This window comes from Cyclopterus lumpus, chromosome 4, assembly GCF_009769545.1.
Source record: "Cyclopterus lumpus isolate fCycLum1 chromosome 4, fCycLum1.pri, whole genome shotgun sequence".
NCBI classification, from domain to species: Eukaryota; Metazoa; Chordata; class Actinopteri; order Perciformes; family Cyclopteridae; genus Cyclopterus; species Cyclopterus lumpus.
The window spans coordinates 1427069-1439078 of NC_046969.1; the positions used below are offsets into that span (position 1 = coordinate 1427069).

The 12010-nt window shown below is 44.3% G+C and overlaps 1 protein-coding gene across 2 annotated transcripts in view; it reads right to left on the reverse strand.

Moving 5' to 3' along the window:
* Positions 1 to 12010, reverse strand: part of ryk (receptor like tyrosine kinase) — a 40731-nt gene that overhangs the window by 14312 nt on the left and 14409 nt on the right. Inside the window, exons 5-9 of one of the 2 annotated variants that reach the window (XM_034530861.1) lie at positions 11581 to 11640; positions 10883 to 11021; positions 9629 to 9729; positions 7364 to 7447; positions 4692 to 4817 (exon numbers count right to left, since the gene is read on the reverse strand). In XM_034530861.1, the coding sequence (XP_034386752.1) occupies positions 4692 to 4817; positions 7364 to 7447; positions 9629 to 9729; positions 10883 to 11021; positions 11581 to 11640 (510 nt within the window). Of the gene's footprint in view, positions 1 to 4691; positions 4818 to 7363; positions 7448 to 9628; positions 9730 to 10882; positions 11025 to 11580; positions 11641 to 12010 lie in introns of both variants that reach the window. The other variant, XM_034530860.1, reaches the window with a different exon arrangement.

Consider the following 12010-nt stretch of genomic DNA (forward strand, 5'->3'; position numbering starts at 1 on the left):
CAACTGTCATAGAGCGTCAACAGCTGTCATAGAGCGTCAACAACTGTCATAGAGCGTCAACAGCTGTCATAGAGCGGCAACAACTGTCAGAGTGGCAACAACTGTCATAGAGCGTCAACAACTGTCATAGAGCGTCAACAGCTGTCAGAGCGGCAACAACTGTCATAGAGCGGCAAAACTGTCATAGAGCATCAACAACTGTCATAGAGCGTCAACAGCTGTCATAGAGCGTCAACAACTGTCAGAGCGTCAACAGCTGTCATAGAGCATCAACAACTGTCAACAACTGTCAGAGCGTCAACAACTGTCAGAGCGTCAACAGCTGTCATAGAGCATCAACAACTGTCAACAGCTGTCATAGAGCGGCAACAACTGTCATATAGCGTCAACAGCTGTCATAGAGCGTCAACAACTGTCATAGAGCATCAACAACTGTCAACAGCTGTCATAGCGCGTCAACAGCTGTCATAGAGCGTCAACAGCTGTCATAGAGCGTCAACAACTGTCATAGAGCGTCAACAACTGTCATAGAGCGTCAACAACTGTCATAGAGCATCAACAACTGTCATAGAGCGTCAACAGCTGTCATAGAGCATCAACAACTGTCAACAGCTGTCATAGAGCGTCAACAGCTGCCATAGAGCGTCAACAACTGGCATAGCGCGTCAACAGCTGTCATAGAGCGCCAACAACTGTCATAGAGCGTCAACAGCTGTCATAGAGCATCAGCAGCTGTCATAGAGCGTCAACAACTGTCATAGAGCGTCAACAGCTGTCATAGAGCGTCAACAACTGTCATAGAGCGTCAACAACTGTCATAGAGCATCAACAGCTGTCATAGAGCGTCAACAACTGTCATAGAGCGTCAACAACTGTCAGAGCGTCAACAACTGTCAAAGAGCGTCAACAGCTGTCAGAGCGTCAACAACTGTCAGAGCATCAACAACTGTCAACAGCTGTCATAGAGCGTCAACAGCTGTCATAGAGCGTCAACAGCTGCCATAGAGCGTCAACAACCGTCATAGAGCATCAACAACTGTCAAAGAGCGTCAACAGCTGTCATAGAGCGGCAACAACTGGCATAGCGCGTCAACAGCTGTCATAGAGCGTCAACAACTGTCAGAGCGTCAACAGCTGTCATAGAGCATCAACAACTGTCAACAACTGTCAGAGCGTCAACAACTGTCAGAGCGTCAACAGCTGTCATAGACTCAACAACTGTCATAGACTCAACAACTGTCATAGAGCATCAACAGCTGTCATAGACTCAACAACTGTCATAGACTCAACAACTATCATAGAGCGTCAACAGCTGTCATAGAGCGTCAACAGCTGTCATAGAGCGTCAACAACTGTCATAGAGCATCAACAGCTGTCATAGAGCGGCAACAACTATCATAGAGCGGCAACAACTGTCATAGAGCATCAACAGCTGTCATAGAGCATCAACAGCTGTCAGAGCGGCAACAACTGTCATAGAGCGGCAACAACTGTCATAGAGCGTCAACAACTGTCATAGAGCGTCAACAACTATCATAGAGCGTCAACAGCTGTCATAGAGCGTCAACAACTGTCATAGAGCATCAACAGCTGTCATAGAGCGTCAACAACTGTCATAGAGCGTCAACAGCTGTCATAGAGCGTCAACAACTGTCATAGAGCATCAACAGCTGTCATAGAGCGGCAACAACTGTCATAGAGCGTCAACAGCTGTCATAGAGCGGCAACAACTGTCATAGAGCGGCAACAACTGTCATAGAGCGTCAACAACTGTCAGAGCGTCAACAGCTGTCATAGAGCATCAACAACTGTCAACAACTGTCAGAGCGTCAACAACTGTCAGAGCGTCAACAGCTGTCATAGAGCATCAACAACTGTCAACAACTGGCATAGCGCGTCAACAGCTGTCATAGAGCGCCAACAACTGTCATAGAGCATCAACAGCTGTCATAGAGCGCCAACAACTGTCATAGAGCGTCAACAGCTGTCATAGAGCGTCAACAACTGTCATAGAGCGTCAACAGCTGTCATAGAGCATCAACAACTGTCAACAGCTGTCATAGAGCGTCAACAGCTGCCATAGAGCGTCAACAACTGGCATAGCGCGTCAACAGCTGTCATAGAGCGTCAACAGCTGTCATAGAGCGTCAACAACTGTCATAGAGCGTCAACAGCTGTCATAGAGCATCAACAACTGTCAGAGCGTCAACACCTGTCATAGACTCAACAACTGTCATAGAGCATCAACAGCTGTCATAGACTCAACAACTGTCATAGAGCATCAACAGCTGTCATAGACTCAACAACTGTCATAGACTCAACAACTGTCATAGAGCGTCAACAGCTGTCATAGAGCGTCAACAACTATCATAGAGCGTCAACAGCTGTCATAGAGCGTCAACAACTGTCATAGAGCATCAACAGCTGTCATAGAGCGTCAACAGCTGTCATAGAGCATCAACAACTGTCAACAACTGTCAGAGCGTCAACAACTGTCAGAGCGTCAACAGCTGTCATAGAGCATCAACAACTGTCAACAGCTGTCATAGAGCGTCAACAGCTGTTGACGCTCTATAGCGCGTCAACAACTGGCATAGCGCGTCAACAACTGGCATAGCGCGTCAACAGCTGGCATAGCGCGTCAACAACTGGCATAGCGCGTCAACAGCTGTCATAGCACGTCAACAACTGGCATAGCACGTCAACAACTGGCATAGCGCGTCAACAGCTGTCATAGCGCGTCAACAACTGGCATAGCGCGTCAACAACTGGCATAGCGCGTCAACTACTGTCATAGAGCGTCAACAGCTGTCATAGCGCGTCAACAACTGGCATAGCGCGTCAACAGCTGTCATAGCGCGTCAACAACTGTCCCGACGTGTTTGACTACCACACCCATACCAAGTGCAACTCGTCACAGTGATGCACATCCGCAGTGAGTAAGAGATAAAGATTCAGAAGACAGACGAGCAAATGGCAAGACCAATAATCTTGAATACGTTCAACACTGACATCAGGCCCATTGGTTGCCTGAGGGTGTTCTCACATCTGGTGTTGGGTTTGTTTGGTCCAAATGTGTCGTTACATTCTAGTTGTGGGTCGGTTTGCTGCTCACACGGACTATTTACAAACTAACCGAGAGACTAACCAGTGATTGACAGAAGTTTATGGAGCACTTTCAATGTCCAAGTATGTTCACAAAGAAAATATAATCATTAATAGCCCATTATTAGTACATCGATCGCACATTAGGAATAATGACTAATGAAAATAATTGACTTGGAAAATGAATATGAGTAGCTGTTTTGGCGCGTGGCGTACGGCGGGGACGTGTTCAGGTAGAGACAGGAAGAAAAAGGAGGCGTCGTAATGATTCAGGGCTGTCACTCTTCTTGTTAGTGAACCGAAGAAGCACACAAGAGCTTTTGAACACATGGATTTATTAGTAGTGATTTTTAAACAATACTAAAATCTCATGTCGGCTATCATAAAACTCTGTGACAGCAGACCACCCTTTCAGGAGTTGAGATGTTTCCGTTTGAACCAAAGCATTGGAGCGACTGATCAACGTGGCCGTCGTCCCTGGAGCCAGAATCTGTGAGGGCTCCAGGGACGACGGCCTTAAGCATCAAGAAGAAAAAGAAAACACCCACACTTTTCACTTCCATTGTGTTGAAGCCACCATTGGCTAACTGTTACATCGCTCACACAGCCAAACTTAACCCCAGCGCGGGCAAGTCTCCAGAGAGCGGAGTGCGTTCTCGTTCGGCCGCGGTCTGATTGAGGGACGCAAATGCATTCCAAGAAGCAGCAGTCATGTTCATAGGTGGCCTTCTTTCATCAGACACACAGATGAAAAAGTTAATGAATACACCCCTCTTGAACGGACGCATTCATGAAGCTACGGAGAAATAAATAGAAAATGTACTTCCTTTAAAAGAGGAATGTTGGGCTGTGAAAGACGACGGGGGTTTGGAGTGACGTGTGAATCAGAAGCAATATTCAAATATCAGAATAGGGTTGTTTAACAGCGGCTGCTCTCCTGTATGTTTATATCACCGGTTGTGCAAATAACCAGGTGGCATTCATTTCATCTCAAATATTTATCACTATTATATACCCAGGTATCAGGTGTATCTATTAAGCTGACATCTCAGGCTTTTAGAGAAAATCATCTCTACCAAGACGTGTTATTGAAAGAAAGGACAAAAGGATCTGCTTATTGGGATAGTTTGGGTGTCCTCACTACCCCTTGTTGCAACTCATTGGCTATTTCTCTTGTTATTGTGGGGTTGTTATTGTGAATAAACATTTGAGACTTCAAGACGTTTCTGTCCTTCTGCTCAGAAAACAGAACATTATTTTAATGTATGACATATATAGTATAATCCTCAGATATATGATCGCCAGTGTCATCATTTGTATTGCTATTTTCTATTTGTGTGCAATTCTCATTTTTTTTGAGGAATTCTTTCCTAATAATTCATTCATTGCCCAATCCTAAAGGTGTAGTTTGTCTTTTCTTCAGGTGAGATTAAAGGAAAGGTTTGAAGGCCAGTTCTCAGAGCTCAGTGCAGAACAAATGTCAAATGCTCTAAGTGACACAATCCGAGAGTAGAACAGTCTTGAGATGACATTCGCGCCTTTCTCAGAATACAAAGGTGGAAGCACGAGTGAGACGAGTGGAATACCTTCGTGTAAGACGTCCCGCAATGTGACTCTCTCCCTTGAGATGGCGATGTCTTTCACTTTAGCTTTGGCCTCCATTAGAGTCACACTCCTCAGGTCGTTCTTCTCAATGCGGAGAGACGGGTAACCTGCGAGGGAGGACACACACACACGCACACGCACACGCAGCCACGCGCACGCACACACACACACACACACACACACACACACACACACACACACACACACACACACACACACACACACACACACACACACACACACACACACACACACACACACACACACACACACACACACACACACACACACACACACACACACACACACACACACAACTTTAAAAAAGGGCTCGACAGGTCCTCAAACCCGGTTTAACACTGGGTAAACAACCTCGGGGACTCGGGGAATTCAGTGAATTTTAGCAATTACAAGAAACATAGCTTGCCAGCCGTGTACGGTGCACTGCACATGTTGCATCAACTTCATGCAAAGTCCTGTATTACAGAACTTCCATTACATAACCTCCCTATTTACTCACTCAGTCGATAGCTGCTGGCTTGCTGAGGTAGACGAGAGTTTGGATCACTAAATAAATTGTGTGTGGTTGTGTGCACAACATGTCAGTGATGAGAGCTAACACATTGTAAACTCCCAGGCCTGCAGCCCACGGCAGAACAGCAGAAGAACCGCGACGCCAGATGAAGTCGGAGGCAAAGTCGATCTAATGGGTCGATGTCGATCGGCCTCCAGGAGACAACAGGCACTACTGGTTCTTGTGAGCTACATGTGATACTTGTGCGTATGTGTAGAATAATGGATTTGTGAGAATGAGGCGCGGGGGGTCAATCCAGAGCTTTGATTAATAAATAAATAAATAAATCTCAAAAACAGATTCCACCAGAGTTCAAAAGATGAAAACGTTGCAACATAAGTTAAGAATTACTTTGATTAAAAGGTTAAATCTCTGCTGTGACTGTATTGTGAGTATAAACACAGTACAGGTCCATGCTGCCCCCTAGAGGTCCAAATAAGAGAAACATGCATATTTAACAGAATGACAGTGAAGGGACAAAAGTTAAATATAACAATTAAAACACTATGAAAACTGATTCTGAAGGGAGGAACACATCTGGGGAACAATACAGTCTGTCGCACCTTTTTGTGCACTGCTTATGCTTCCTCGCAAAAATACTGCCCATTCAAGTGGAAAGTTATGCACCTGAGGAGGTCGGCATGACAACAGCCAGAGACGGTGGTCCAAAGAATGACTGGTGCTGTTTACACTACTCCATACTGAAGGATGCATTCAGATATTTTACTCATGTAAAAGGAGCAAAACTAGAGCGTTAACATACCGAAGTAAAGTCCTGCATTCAAAGTCACACTCTAGAAAAGGTCATTTGATGCTAAAGTATAAGCTTTAAAATACAATTCAAGGACCAAAAGTCACAGTGCTCATTATGCAGAATGGTCCACTTCAGATTCAAATATATTAGATTATTGAACTATAATTATTGATGCATTTAAGTGTTTATTGATTTAATGTTGAGGCTCATTTTAATTACTTTATATACTGCTGGGTAGCCTGACCTATAATAATATAGTTTATGTATATGTTGTGTTAATTATCTCAATGTGCAAAGTAATAATAATAATAAATGTAAAGTATAAAGTAGCAGACAATGAAAATACTCAAGTAAAGTACCTGAACTTCCACTCCCATACGAGGTAGTAGCTGTGCACACTGTGTGCTTTACAATCATCTCAATGCCATAGTATGATGTTTTTGTAGTTGTCTGCATACCAACTTAAGTATACTTAACTTAATCATTTCATTTGACACTCTCATATGGAGCTGTCTGTTTACATGTATACGATTGGTTGATGAGGAATGATGTCATGTGTGTATACTAGCGTTTCATTGGTTACTCGTGCACCTCACTCCTACCATGTAGAGGTAGAGTATAGTCATCGACTTGAGTTACACTACACACCTCAGAATGAAGGGTGAGACACAATGAGACTCAAATACACCCGTCTGTCTCTCATCTTAGATTATTGAAGAACTCTAGCAACTATTTTCATCGTCCATCCGTCAATCGATTAGTTTTATGACACATCAATTAATTGGTTAGTCTATAAAATGTTAGAAAACAGTTTTTTTAAAAAAGAAAAGCCAATCACGAGTACTCAAGAGCCGGGTCTCTGCTTTTACAACAGAGAAAAGCATCTTGGAGGTTAGAACCAGAGGAAAACGACTAGAACGATGAATCACTTGTCACACCTGTTGACAATTCTTTTTCCGTAGATAGACTAATTGATTAATAAAATATTGTTTCAGCACTAGTTGATTGGGCCTTTCCGTGGCTCTTCAGTTAAACTCCAAACGCCTAAATGAGCATCTGTGCAACTTCACGCAGCACAACAGGTCTCCAAACAAAGGGGGCAGATGCAGCTTCAGGAGTTTGAGGCTTGAACAAGAACAAGAGCAGACTTCACAATTTATTTAGTTCTATAAAAAGGCTGCACTTGTTCCCGACTGCCTGCGACAGAAATACAGCCATGAACAGAATTCATCCAAGCAGGGACACAATAATATTTCTGTCCATTACGACGCTGCACGCAATGACAAAATAGTGTGTGTCGTCTCTGTGGCTTCACTGGAACTTACTTTTGGTTTCATGTGGGGGAGCACCGGGGTTTTGGAAGGAGGTGGCAGCAAGCTGGAGTATGGGCGCAGAACCAGGGTGATTGTCTGGTGACGAGGGGAGAGGGGAGGGAGTGGAGGTTGGGGGAGTGAGAGAAAAGAAGGGATTTAATGGGATAGCTCACCCAAGTTACAACATGACCTCAATGAATGGATGGATGCATACTGTTGTGGTTGTACATTGTCAGCTCAAACACAAAACATCAAATCAAACCGGGCGTGCATGCCAAGTAGAGTAATACAAATAAGCAATGAGTAATTTAAAAAAAGTAATAAAACGAGTGGATGATGGTGCAAATAATCACATTAAGCTAAGACATAAGGGATGTGGGTTTGTATCCACAAGAGGGCAACGAAGGATCGCATCCTGACCACGAGGCACACAAATAAATAGCTGATGTGCTTTTCTAGTGGTTTCAAGAGGAAACCATAGAGGCCAATGTGCCTATGAGATCAAGAGTGTTTCACGAGGTGATTACAGTCAACGGTTCTCTTCAGATGCATCACTGCATATATTGTGTGAACAGCAGCCCGTCTACCAAACTGAACGTGGATGGAAAATAACCCGTGGATCTCACTGACGAATACTTTGTGATGAGATGAATATTTTTGGAAAAACCTGTTCCTACCATTATGTTGTAGGAACGCTTTGAAAGAGTCCGGGCAAAACCTTGCGACAACCCGAGGAAGACGGATCTCTCCAAGACAGTAGCAGAGTGACTGGGCTGTAAATGTGGATTATGACTTCATTTATACTTCACTATTATATACATTCGCATTTAATTATTCTTTCTGTTTGTAAATTCATCTTGATGGTGTTGGTGTACAAGGGTGGCTCATAATAACTTCTGGAAATAGTCCGGTACATAACGACAAATTGTTGTTTTTCCCCCTTTGGTTGTTGTACGGACTAAACTAAATAAATGACCTGTTAATTAGTGAACTTTAGATGTTCTGGGAGGCAGATTATGTTTCCGATGGACATAAACAGTGTGTTGGCTGGTAAATACGGAGATTAGCCAGTTAGCTGAGCATAGAAACAGGGAAACACTAAATCCACCCTCCAGCACGTCTAAATATGAGTACTTAACATGCTATATATTGAGTTTGTAACCAGTGAGCTCTCGAGCTCTCTGCAAGAAAGTAAATACACACTTTACACAAAGTGTTTCCGTTAAATCTAGAGCCAGAAGTCGTTTAGCTTAGTGAAAACAGGGAATGACTTGTCGCTTGTTGCTCGCAGTGTGAACGCAGCATTATATTGAAGTGAATTTGCACATTTTCCAAGATGTATTCCTTTAGAAGACTATTACTATCGGTCTATTGCCGGCACACAACAGGCATGAAAGTCCACACATGCAAATGGGTGACACTGTCAAACAGGTAGAATTGGTGTATTATGGTAAATGAGAGAAAGGGAAAACAGCCCTCTGAAGTATTTGTCAAAAAGTTAAGTCTTATAATAATCCTAGGGCTGCAGTGGTAACCGTGGCGATGCTTTAATCATGCCCACCCTGGGTCTCATTTTATGGCCCCATCACTTACACTGTATCCACAGTAAATAAAAGTCACATGGTAAACAGAAAATGTATCAGTGCGTTTATAATGCAAAGCATGCCATGTTATTTCCACTCACTAAAACATGACAGACTAACCCATAATTACAGTGGGTGCCAGCCAAGAGAACAGAGGGCTGTGTGAGTAATCATACTTTGCCACCTAACACCAGTAACAACTAACAAAGAACTCTGCTGGAAGAAATGAGCTGAAGTCCTAACAAAGTTCTCCGGTTTAGCCTTCACGATAACTTTGTTACACCACGTCTGTGTTCCAATATAAAAAGGGCTGCGTGTGATTCTCTGCCTGCAGAACCTGACCCGGAGAGCCTGACCCGGAGCACACAGTGAGCACATCAACACGCTGCTCAGGCTGTAATGAGTCACGAGAGGTAGCAGCAACAAGAAGACGGAGGACGTCACTGCAGGGACTCCTTCATTACGACGTATGACACCAGTTAAGCTAACTGGGTCATTCACAGTGGGTAATTGCGTTTGGAAAAGCATGCGCATGCCAGTTTGAGAAGAGGCCGAGTCCGCCCTTCTGGGTGCCACCTCGGCCGTGTAATCACCTCTGAGACAATGTGATTAACCTGAACCGTGAACGGATGCTGCATCTTGTTACTTGGTTGCCTTTGGGTGTTGCGGTGAGAGGGGGAGTGAAATCTCTTACTGGTGACGGGGGCGACGTTGTTTGGCGTGTCCGCCCTCAGGTACTGCGTGGTCTGGGTGGACGGCTGAGACAGGCCCTGCGAGCTGCCGCTGTCACTCACACTGAAAGACACACAGAGAAGAGCAGTTATCTAAATTGAGCCATTAGAGGTGAACATCTGAGTTATGTGTAAATCACTGTCCAATCAAAAACAATTACGGGTTGTAACCTCAGAGTATTACGGTTACGTGCGTACGTCTCTGTAAAAGTTGGATTGGCCTTGTTATATTAACGAACGTGGGGGATAGGTGTGTTTAAGAAAGAGACGAGTTAACTTACCATATTGTTTCATTCTGGTGAAATGTAGTTGGACATCTTGCCAGTTTACATGATGATTAAAGTGCATTTCAATCAAAAGTCCGGTCAGATATTATCACCATATTCCATTTGACTTTTTACAACCTGAGCTCTAATGGTTGACAAGTGATGAGGTCCAGTGAGCCGTGCAACAGTTACACAAAGTGCTTAGTCGGCGCAAACATTTCACAACAACTAATCTCTACAACAGAACTAGTGTGTGTGTGTGTGTGTGTGTGTGTGTGTGTGTGTGTGTGTGTGTGTGTGTTTTAATATAGTGGCTTGCTAATCTCTACTTCTGATATAACCAGGCTTAGTTTGATCTTTCAAGCAGCTACTGCTCTCCAACAGGACCCTTAATTTCATTACAGACTCATTTAAATAGTAGCAATTATTATTATTATTAATTATCATTATTTTAATGATCGACAAATCAGACCATTATTTTCTCAATTCATTTTTAGATCCATAATGAGTAAAAATGTCTGACCATCAATCCCAAACCCATAAAATGCAAATATTTACATTTGAGAAGCTAAAACTAGCAAATTCTGAGCAGTCCTCAAATGATGAAGCTAATGCTTGACCTCATGCTAATCAGAAACCGGAGTGATTTGTGAAAAGGCTCTAAAGTTGACACAAGGATCTCTTTCGTGCAAATGTGATCAAATCAAGCCACTTTGGAGATTACAGGAAGTGAACAACTCGAGTGAGGGTTTCAACTCGATGTAATCCTCTCCTTGGAGATGACCTGTGTTTGTCGGGCCATGAACGGCCAACACGACTTCCACAGGTGCCGGTCACGGCTGGCTGTGAGCCTGCGGTGCCGTGTGCTGGTTTTCATCCGCTGCGTCGCTGATATACAAAACAAAAAGGACTCCGTTCTGTCTGGAAGCGGGACAAACAAAAGAAACAAACCTGTCTTCCATCTCCACCCTCTTCATGCTGTGCAGGTGCAGGATGGCCAGGATGATGGCCACCAGGAAGATGACAATGCAGCAGACGCTCACACTTATGTAGAACACCTGGGTGGAGGTGGTGGGGGTGGTCACACCGTCTACTGATGAAAGCAAGCCGCGCGTTAACAATCAGACACGGCATAGGGGAATCTGGGGAAAATACCACCCTCATTACAGCTAAAGCGTCAGTGGCAAACATATGAGGTAAGGCAATGAGATAAAGGCACGAGTGAGTGAAACTGTACGAGCACTGAGGGGCTCCACTTAGGGCTAATGGAGGCCTGGAGTAGTAGAGGCTGTGCCCGGGTTACAGTGTCCGAGTGGGTTTTCTCATCACCTCTCTAAAAGCCTCTGAGGGCCTCAGGTTCCTCCGGCCTACCCAAGCAGAAGGGAGACAACCCTCTAATGGCACTTTGTTACGGGGCAGTGGGCTCACAAAGAGCCTGAATGAATGCCACTGGAAGAGGACGGCCACTCTAAAAGGGGCTGGGGGGGGGCAGAGTGCACTTCAGTGGGAGGATGAACGCCTTGGTTATTAAAGGTTTGGACTCGGCGTACTAGTGCAGCCACTGTCTTATCATGCCGCGCATGATTGACAATACGTGCAGATGGTCCACAGAGATAAGCGGCGCATGATGTGGGGGTGAGATTACTTACAGTCGGGCCGCGGAAGAGTGTTATTGTTGAGGGGAATGGGACTCTTTGGGTCATCTATCCCTGTTCACAGAGGAGGGAGAATTATGACATCAACTCTACTGATTGGCAGACTATACACACACACACACACACACACACACACACACACACACACACACACACAAATAAACAAAGCTTATGTGATGAGCTATAAAACGAAAAATTAACTAATACATTTTCACTGTCATTATCTTCTGATGCATCCAGAAAATATAGAGCTCTGCACTTAGTTCAACCACATCTCATGAACGCCCAAGATAAATCGTTCCGCCGCCACCACTAAGTGCGAGAAGTCATTTTAGCACAAGACTTAACAACGACGCTGTAAATGTGGTGCGTGTGATTTAAAGTTAAAAGGTTGTCTATGGCGTTTAAAATCGGTGTTGAAAGA